General features: G+C 31.0%; 2 protein-coding genes across 5 annotated transcripts in view; one reads left to right on the top strand and one right to left on the bottom strand.

Moving 5' to 3' along the window:
- Positions 1-9,661, top strand: part of LOC108740578 (zinc transporter 7-B) — a 39,586-nt gene extending 29,925 nt beyond the window's left edge. The window contains exon 3 of one of the 2 annotated variants that reach the window (XM_018474939.2): positions 8,882-9,661. In XM_018474939.2, the coding sequence (XP_018330441.1) occupies positions 8,882-9,526 (645 nt within the window). In that variant the 3' untranslated portion in view covers positions 9,527-9,661. Of the gene's footprint in view, positions 1-3,214; positions 3,834-8,881 lie in introns of those variants that run through there. The other variant, XM_018474940.2, reaches the window with a different exon arrangement.
- Positions 6-5,554, bottom strand: LOC108740581 (mediator of RNA polymerase II transcription subunit 1; the record flags this gene model as incomplete). 3 transcript variants are annotated; one of them, XM_025975633.1, is given in 5 exon segments in its annotated part: positions 6-372; positions 1,875-1,934; positions 2,269-2,358; positions 3,840-3,981; positions 5,221-5,554. In XM_025975633.1, coding segments are annotated over 5 exon segments (684 nt in total). In that variant the 5' UTR covers positions 5,462-5,554.
- Positions 9,662-10,883: the final 1,222 nt, after the last annotated feature.

Here is a 10,883-nt window from a genome sequence, read left to right as displayed (position 1 = left end):
ACATAAAAAAATTACGTCCTTTATATGGTTTATCCTAATGTACATCATTTTGATAATAAATTATGTGAAAAAATAAAATTATAATAAAAATGTTACTAAATGGAACTGACGATTTTTCACTTAGCTACATTTTTATACAATGTATTTAACTTACATTTGAAATAAGGTAAAAAAAAATAATTTGTTGTCAGTCATAATTACGGAAAGGTTGCACCCTTAATTTACAGCCGGAACGGTTCTTTCGTTATAGAAGACTTTCTGGACGTATTCTTAGATGTTTCTGAAGTTCCGGTGGGTTTTTTAAGCAGTTTTGATGTTGCAGTTGTAGAACCTGAAGAAACTGGTGTATTCGATCCAGATGGCGTTCGAGTCCTAAATTTCAAAAGCACAACGATAATTATAAAGTTTATGCTTTTATCATTAATAAATGTCGAATATTGTGACTTTGCAAAAGGTTAAGCGGTGACAAACGACAATTTTTTTAAAAATCAAACGCAATGTAGAAATGATAGGCGAATAGATACTTTTCTATTTTTAAAATTAGTTAAAAAGAATATACATATTGCAATTAAATTTTAGTATATATATATATATATATCTAAATGTTTAAAAATCAAAACGAAATACTACTGGAAAAACAAGATTAATGTGAAAGTAAAACCGGATGTACTTATATTAATATCCCGTTCTTACAGGTAAGGCGGAACTATAGCGAAGTTGAATATAACGTGTTATGTAAAAAAGTGGACAAAGAAATCACGTAACTCGGAGTTAACATAAGTCGGTATAAAATACTCTATATTAAGAAAAGACATGTTTTGGAAAAAGTTACTAAAAATGGAATCTGAAAAATGTATGCAATAATCTAAAAATATTATTAAATTTAATACATATATTTTAAACGATTATCTTTTAACAAGCGACTACATACAATTTTACATTGGTTTAGGACTTCAGTAAACGTCGGACACTGACGCCAAACAATTAAAAATAAATGCATTCGTTCTATTTATATAAAGCGCTGTATGATTCGGTCAATTAATGTTTGTTTTCACGGTAAGTAAAAACGATATGGAAACAATAACAGTCACTGTTGTATTTTCCTACTGTAACCTTATGATCAATCAGCAATTAAATAATAAAAATTTCAAATGATAAACATAAAACCAAAAACCTAGGACAACCATAATATAAAAGCCTAGGGTACCAAAAAATACTAATTGTAGGTATAATTTAAAAATTAAAAAAAAAACAATATAAATTAAGAAAAAATGTTATTTTATAGATAGTGAAAACCCGCGTAACGTAGGTCCACCAATATTACTAACATCAACGCCTGGATAATCGGAAATTACTTGTAATTGCAAATATTTTTATGGTTTGGAATTCAATTAGAATTTACAAAAGTATCTAATAGCCATAATTGTAATATACACTTAAAAAATTCACATTGAATTGGTTACTTCATAATAGCATCGAAATTTTTTTTAGGATTAAGTTGTATTGGTGATTGTTATATATGTTCAACAGGCCACCATTGTGGCGACTAAGCGTTTGTAATTTAAACTTTGTGGTTATTTTGTCGTTAAGTAATAATAAAGAACGATGTGTTGAAATAGTAAAAAATGAAAAAGTAAACAAATTAATAGGTATAAATGTACAATACACAAATAGTATGTAAACAAATAAGAATAAACTGTAATAAAAAACAAGCGACATTAGGCGCGATACTGATAACAATACCACATAAAAATAGCATAATGGGTTGCTAAATGTAAGACACACAAAAGAAATCATGAAAGGCAAACAATGTAATGATAGAAAGTTATAAATTTGCGATTAATTTCATACAGACAATTATAAGTAAGAATTACCTAGATGGCGTCCTTAATGTGGGAGCGTTAGTCACTGCAGCGGATCGGGACTTGGACAGCCTGGTTAAATGTACATTTTGTTAAAAAATGGAAATGAAATTATTCCGCATAGTTGTTTATTAATCAGTAGGTACTTCTAATGCTATTAAAAATGATCAAACTTTACACACTTCATTTCTACTGTTTTAATAAATTATAAGGAGCATAATGGTTGTGAGACAAATTTGGATATATATATTTAAAAGTCGGATAAAAAAAGATAACAGGCAGTGCAAATAAAAACAGCATAGTATGATGCAGTAAGTACTATGTAACAAAAGTAATTATTGTAAGTACTTAAAATTTTAAGAGTTCCATAAACACGAGCATGCAAAGCGTTAGATAAACTTATTACCCAGTAGACAAAGAGATAGAACATGAGCTTGAAGTAGAAGGTGGCTCTGAATCAGTATCAGCTGACCCTACATAAACCGGTATTCGAGACCTACACATTAAAAATTAAATGAATCATCATCCTGAATTTTATGTTAACGTTTATAGAGTGTAAACATACTTATCAGTGTGAAAATAATTATCTAGTTTAAATTTGTAACAATTGTAACATTATATATTAATATAATTGATCTGATCAAAAAGCGTTATTAAAATGTGAACTGATAATAGACAACAATGGTAAATTAAAAATATATTTTTTAAGGTACTAGTATTTTTAACATTCCGATTTGCTGAGTGGGTACTGATACTGAACAGTAAAATCATTTCGTATATTCTGTCCATTTTGTTAGTTTCTACTTTGACTGAAATCTACAAGTTAAATATATTATTTCAATACGTAATTACTTCATTTAGTTAGAAACAGATTGCTGTACTTTAGTACTTTATCCTTTCAAACATTACTTTTATATTAACTTATTATAAATATGAAGATTCAATGTCATGGTACTTAACATTTAAAAACACCTGCAATGTTACTACCATGTTTTGTCATAGCAGTAATATGTGTAAGTGCATCGATAAATGTTTCCAAATATAATAATATGTACCATCATTTGGGAAGGATAACATCATTCAAAAAGAGAAAAAGTGATTAAAATCACCACCTTCAGCAATAAGACGTATATTGGGAACTGATCGCTTTGGTCATGACGTCTGGTGGTTAAAACTCAAACTATGATATGGTTCCATTGTATGCTTTCAACACGTTAGCTTCATTTGCATTTAGTTAAATAGCAACAAATAAATTATTATCGACTTACTGTTTGTCAGTTCATTTGTTCGTACTAATCCTGCAACTATTTATATGTGCTCTGTTCTAATAAAAACTTTCTTTTCTTTCATAGTTTCCTAGCAGTGTTTTGCAAACCGATAATAAAAAATTAAATTCTTACCTAACAGATTAATAACAGTGATGCAACAGCATTTCGACCGTATTCCTACAGTTAAGAATACGGTTGCGTTTATTCAAAAAGAATTGAAGAATAGCGAGAAATAAAATAAAGTTTATTTTTAGACACAACGTTTTGTAATCGTTAAATTTGTAATTCTATGAACTCTGTCTATTCCACTTTGATGATTGCAGATGAAACCGTATAAGAAGCGCATAATAATCACGAATAATGATTAACCATACAATATCAAAATAAACAAAATAAAATTTTCATAAGAGGATACGATTTTTACTATTTCTTGTTACTAATAAGAAATTAACCTTTAAACGTTTAAGAATTGTTGGATGTCTTCTATAACATTGAATAACTGCTACTGATCCAAACAATTAAAAATTCAACATTTTTGTAAGGCAACATTTTAAAGTTGTAACTTAAAATCAACCATAGTAATTAAGCCACGCCTTTATGTCAATTCCCAATAAGCCTCAGAAGGTTCACTTCTATCTTGCGTGGCAACCACGCATATACTATTTCATGTACATATAAATTGCAATTTCTTAGTAAATAGATATATTACCTTGTTGATGTAACAGAAGTAAGCCCCGTTGGTGTTCTTGGTCGAGGTAACCCTCCATTTGGTTCTAATTTTTTCGCAGTTGAAGATGTACGTCCGCTTAAGGGCGTTCTTCTTGTGGGTATTCGAGAAGGTGTGATATCGTCTAGGATTAAACAAAATCGCAAAAATGTTAATGATCTTTTAAATACTACAAATAATTTATAAACTTAAAACAACGGATTAAATATTTGGTCAGTAATTTATTGAAATTACCAGACAGATTGCGATTTCTGTCTTATTTTATCTCATCAGCACGCAATAGGCAGTCTCGACAAACCACTGGTCAAACCGAATCTGCTCCATATAAGTACTCTTATATGTATAGGTACTAACGAGTTACGGCAATCTTTCGCCAACTATTGATATTTGCTGTTAACTGAAGTCTTTCAAATGTTATATGAGGGCTTTATAAATAGATCTACTGAACTAAGTCGACCAGGCAGCCTATATACCTGAAAGGCACGTAATCGAATTTATCGAAACTACCTAACGTGGAATAATCTTTTTGATCTTATCAGCACGCTATAAGCAATCTCGATAAATCACCAACCAAACTGACAATACTCCATAAAATCATTTTTACATAATATCAAGCTATGACAAATTATCGCACTCTACTAACATTTGCAGCTACCTAAAGTACTTCAAGAACTTAAGCCGTTCTTATTAATTTGGTATATGTACCTTTCACGCCTATAAGTATTCATCGATTTAATTGAATAAATAGAAACATTTGAAACATTTCAGTTACAGTTGAGGCGATTAAAATTGGCAAAGTCCGCAATAAACTATCTGTGAGAATGCACGTATTTTCTTTCCTGTTTCCATTTGGGATTGTAGTTATTTGCTGCGTTTTGTGCTCTTGTTAAGTTAGGAAATGCTTCATCAGTTTGCTTAGGCAAAAGATCAGGGTCGGTTTGGTTAGAATTATATCTTTAAACAAGCGTCTTTCCATTCCTAAATTCCTGAGAATGTTGAACTTTCTTTAAAGTCTGATGCTGACCAACATGTTCAAATTCTGCTTGTCTGCATCTCTTTCCGTTACACACTAATTGATACAAGGTTAATCCTTTTTATTTGTTAGTGTTCACTGCAATTCCAACCTGTCATCTCTTTTATGTTTATACGATGTTTTCTACGTCTGTTTACTCACTACAGACGAAGTAGGCGTTCTGTCAGTAATCGCTCTAGTCAGTTACTAATTGTAAGTTGAAAGGAGTAAGTAAATGCCACAGTTTTATTGCCGACTAGGCCAATTTTGAACGTTCCACCTGCAGCAGCAATACTAGTGGATGCCGATATACTGCCGTAATAAAACAATAAATTTGTTATGGGATCTTACCGGTGCTATCCAAGGACAAGTTTGAACCATGCCTGGAAGGCGGTTTACTTCCTGGTCTGCTACCAGATCTGGAACTTGGACGAGAACTTGGTCTTGAACCACTGGGAGTATAGGCATAGGGAGATCTGTACGAAAATTTCCTTGGTGTTTTTGTGGAGGGTCCTTCTGTATCTGATAGTGATTCTGGGGTGCCTCCTGATAATGATGTTTTGGAATGTCGAGGTGCTCCACTGGAGCTCATTGGTACTGATCTCGCAGATCTTTCTCGTACCTAGAGAAGTATATTAAGTTAAATCGCTTACCCAAAATAAAACATTTTTAACAATCTCGATTAATAAAAATCATGCGAACAGAAAATTTTAAAACATTTCATTTATTTTTTCAGAAATATAAGCAATTTATCCCACAAAAATATTGCTCAAAACTGATTCGTTACGGCAAAGATTAATATTTAATTGTTTAATTACTTTGAACGTTTTAGTAATTATGAAGTGCAGCAAAGACTCGATTATGTAGGTCTCAATATATGATTATCCAAATTATCTACCGCGCTTAAATTATTTTTAAAAGTTATCCTTTCTTAGTCATCCTTTTGAAACCAAACATAACATCATGTATCTAAAATTTGTTTTCTCCCCATATATATTATCTAGATTTTCAATTATCTGTACGATTCTAAAAAGAGCAATCGACCACGCCAATAGAGTCTTTACTGTATATGTATAGTAATAGGTTTTGTACTTCCATGGTTTATTTTATACAAAAATTAAGTCAATNTTTGCGATCGAACCGGATTCATATTGTTAAGCATACAAATAAATGTAACATACACCGTTTTCATTGTATTAATAAAACATAACTAGTATTTTAATGCTTTTTAATTTTCTGCGTTTTTTTATCGCATCATGATAAAAAAATAGTTTTTTAAAACATTTCTTTAAAATGTTTAGTTTTATACAAAGGCATAAAGGTCCAAATATAATTTGTTTTTGAAATTTCGTATTTGAAAGTCAAGATTTCTAATTGTAACATGATGAAATTTCAACTTGTAAATCTCGATGCTTATTGAATTGTAACCTAACTAAGTCCCAATCTAATCTATTCTAATCGTAAGGTAATTTTAAGAAACGACAAAGGTGATACAACACTTATTTCGTTTGTTTTGTCTTTTTTTTGTTTTCGTGGAAGAGGGGAAGTCTTCAAAAGACAATTAGCCGCTCGTTATGACTGTGTCGGACTCCCGAGGAACGAGGAAGAAGTCCTCAGACCTACCGATTAAAACCCTTCTACCTTAGGCCGTTTTAGGACCAATCACGGTCCTCTGTGTTGTCTTTACTTACTGTATTGTTATATGATTACAACTAAGTTTTAATTTCAATTAGGCGTTAGGATCATAATTTTCAAGTAGGTAACGAACCATATGAGTGATGTAGTTCTGTTATTTTTTTGTTTATATAGTTGAATCTATATAGTTGAACCTAATCTAACCTAATAGACAATTGAATCGCAGACAACAATCGTCACAACATTGATGGGTAAAATTATCTTTCGGGCTGAAATGCCATCTACAGTAATCTTGCATTGACAACGTGGCCTTTGAAGATGCCCACCACAGTTGCCAACGGAAACGTCTGGACCTAACAGTTTATTTAGACCGTGGAACTTCGGTCCGAATTATGTTTTTACGGTACTATGGATTCCGACCATGAAAGCCTAAGGTTCTTATATTGATGGGTAACTCACTCAAAATTTCGAGTTGCAAGTATTCGAAATTTCGACTTTCAAATCGAAATTTCAAAAAAAAAAATATTTGGCCCTTCTACGCCTTCATAAATTAATTTGTATAAAACAATTTTGTTTAGCAGAGATAGTTTTCGAATTAATTAGCAAAAAACAAAAAAAGGGTCGATTTCCTAACTATTTAGCAATAAAAAACATGACGCGTATGTTCGATATTCTTCCCTATTTTTGTTGATTTTGATACCAATTTCGTCTCATTTAAATCGGCTACCACCTTTTGCATTTTTGTTTGTCTCTGGTGTCTATATTAATAGAGTATAGATGATTAGAAAAAACATTAGTAATTCCTGTGAAATTATTAAAAAAAAATTAAAAGAATTATAACAAACAAAAAATATAACTTTGGGTCTTATTATATTAAATCTCATGTAAATATCCCAAGAAAATCTTTTAGTAGTATCGGTTTCATGAATATTTTTTTTATATAATATTGTTCTACATTATATATGGTTCAACGGTAGGCTGGTTTTGAAGAGTAAATTTGTGCAACTGACGTAGCTGGTGATAGGACATTTTGAAATTAGCCGACGATTAAAACGTCTAAAAGATTAACATTAACTAAATACCCTATTTTTGATGTCGAGGATGTTGTCGTTTAATTGGAACTTTTAATTACCAATTTCATGTGTTGAACGTTTTATTAACAGGGTTCGGTCGAATCATTAGATTAAATTAGATTACGATATGGAGGAACTGTGATTCATATACATTCGTTATTGGTTCATCTGTACCCTAAAGTTGTAGTATTATTGATATCGTTGTCGATAGCATGTTGTCTCTAGAATTGTTAGACGTAAACATAATAGCGGAACCAATCATTGGGCTACTCTGAACGGCACGTTTCGGGAAGCACATTTAAAATGTAAATGGAATTGCAAGTTAATTACATTGTAAATTCGTTGTTAGGTCGACTTGACGTTTAATAATGCAGCTTTTTTTTTAATTATTTAATTATGTATAATTATTCTTTACATTAGAACGAAAGGCAGTACTGATATAATCATAACACTGTAATTGTCAGTCAAGGGTTATATGAAATTACTGAAAATGTACAAATTCACGGACTGCAATGCTAATTTCGTTCTGGTTGTGACAAATATCATCATTATTATTACACCAGCAACTCTTGTTGTCTCTAAGTAACCAATAGCATATTAAAAAAAGCCGTCTTTAAGTCATGCCTTGATTTTGAGACAACGTCGCAATCGCAGCTCCTCACTAGAGATAATAGAATAGAGTGGATAAGTGACGAGATGAAAGATAGAGGGACTCTCTTTCTGGGTCCGTCAATTAGAATCTTAGAAAAAAGTAAATGTTATCCAGGAATTTTCATAAAATAAAAGTAAGCCTGTTAACTCAACAGAGCCGAATTTTTTTTTGAATCACGGGGACTATAAATATTAAGAAATTAAACTACGGCAAGTTGTAAATAACATATTAATCTTTGTTTATATCCACTCATGCATAATGAATCGACGAATTGAATATAGTAATAGTTATTTAAATAACGAGTATTTCAAGTGACCAAGATACAGAGAATGAGGTTGGGTTGGGATAGCGTAGGCAAGCTTGATTTTTTCTGAACTAGCGCTTCAAATCCGCTTGAAAAAAATTTCGGTGACATAGAGGACTCCGAGAGTGCACCAGGAGTTAAGTGGTATGCACTAGGTTAGGTTGTGGTGAGAGATGATTTCCTGATTAAGATATGTAAAGTGCTATACAATAAGGTTAGGTTATGGTGGGAAAGGTTTTCCTGATTGGCATATATACTGTGGTGCACTATCAACAACGGTGCCAATTCGTCTAAATTTGAACAAGTTCAACTACATAATATTGCTCATAATAAATTATTTTATTTCAGGTTAAGCATGAAAGACTTTTTGTGGTATCAGTATTAGGGTTTTTAGTGAATTTGATAGGAATTTATGCATTCCAACACGGGCATTCTCATGGAGGAAGTTCCCATGGACACTCTCATGGAGTTTCAAATTCTCATGGACATTTGCATAACTCACATGGACATTCTCATGATCATCCTATTGAATTTGACTCAAACGGTGCGAACTCTCAAATAATGAAGGGTGTATTTTTGCATATACTAGCTGACACCTTAGGAAGTGTAGGAGTTATTGTGTCTGCAATTTTGATGCAAACATTTGGCTGGATGATAGCAGATCCAATCTGTTCCATGTTTATATCACTACTAATTATAGTTAGTGTACTTCCATTAATTAAAGATTCAGTATCAATTTTGATGCAAAGACAGCCTGTTTCTTTGGATAATATTCTTCCGCAGTGTTATCAAAAAGTGATAAGTTTAGCTGGAGTGTATTCAGTTCAAGAGCCTCATTTTTGGACTTTATGCAGTGACTTCTATGTAGGCGCTATTAAATTAGAAGTATCAAAAAATGTTGATCCAAGATATGTTATTCAACATACGCAAATGATATTCGCTGCAGCAGGAGTTAGGCAACTTTATGTGCAACTTGATTATACTCCTATGTGATAATGACATCGTAGTGTCAATTTGCATTTAATGTTGGTGGAACCAGGAAGATTGGTAGAGTGAAGCTAAATAAAAATGTCTAAAGTTTTTTAAATTTTATGTAATTATTAAAAAAATAAATATTTTCTGTATTTATCTTCGACTATAATTTTTAACTAAGCAGTAAAGTCTTTAATCGTAAGAAAAAGTATGCCAATGTTCCAGTGTTAAAGAAACTAGTTTTACGCAAAACAATCGTAAATAAAATTATTTGTTTGATGCATCTGCAAAATTTGATCTGGTAAAGCTGTAACAAAGTCAGCAATGAGGCAAAATAGTTTTCTGATTTTTAAAAAAAAAAGTTTAATAATTACGGAAATAATTACCATTTTGTACAACCGTTAAATATTATGTACTCTTAAAATAGCTTTACTAAACAAAAATTTTGCTGATGCACCTTGTATAATTTATGTACCATTTTGGTCTGTCCAGAACTAGCGTTTTTCACACACTGTAAAATCGGAGATAACTAATTTTACAAGATAAATCTACAAAGTTTATTAGTGAAGTTCTTAAAGAATTTGAAAGAAATATAAACGTTAAATACTGAAAATAAGATAAAAAAAGTTTCACCATTTTAAGCGGGTGCGATTTTTGACAATTTTAAAAATTGGTGCAACTATTTTTTTGTTCACCTGATTTTTAATATCTGGCGTCTAATTTGTTTGCAAATTTGCAATAGTTTCACTAAATTAAATTTTGTAAATGTGTCGTACAAATAGTTACAACTCATTTTTCATTTATCTGGATGGGTCGTGACAAAATTTCAAAAAGGTTTTATCTCGTTCAGGTATTCTAACCGATTGAAACGATTTGTACTGGTTTTTAGCATAACTTTCTTAGTGAAAATCGTGGGAATGTATTAAAAAATTAATAGTGTTCATAACGTTGACCTTATGAAGTGAAAAAAAAAACACGCTTATATGATTAATAAATTTCTTTAGTTCATTAAACAATAATTTGTTACATAAAATAAGCATTATAAATATTCAGTAAATAGCAACGTTTGAGGGAGGGGTGCAAAACCCTTAATTTTAGTTGTAGTATTAATAGGCAAAACAAATTTTAGTATATAAAAACTAAATGGAATAACATTACAAATGTTAGATGAAGTAGAAAAATTAGTATCTATCTAAAAAAAAATAAAAACAAAATAAATGGTCCCATTAAAGCCAATTTACAAAATATCTTATACGATAGCATAAATAAAAGAAGAATTTTTAAACTTAATTATCATTTTCAGTAAAACTAAAATCACAACAGCTCGTGATAGAAAGCTTCCATTTGTAAATATGGCAACATAAAAAAATTACGTCCT

Source organism: Agrilus planipennis, unplaced genomic scaffold (genome assembly GCF_000699045.2).
Source record: "Agrilus planipennis isolate EAB-ADULT unplaced genomic scaffold, Apla_2.0 scaffold184, whole genome shotgun sequence".
NCBI lineage: Eukaryota > Metazoa > Arthropoda > Insecta > Coleoptera > Buprestidae > Agrilus > Agrilus planipennis.
The sequence above is the reverse complement of the archived record's forward strand: the minus strand, read 5'-3'. Positions and strand labels throughout refer to the sequence as shown.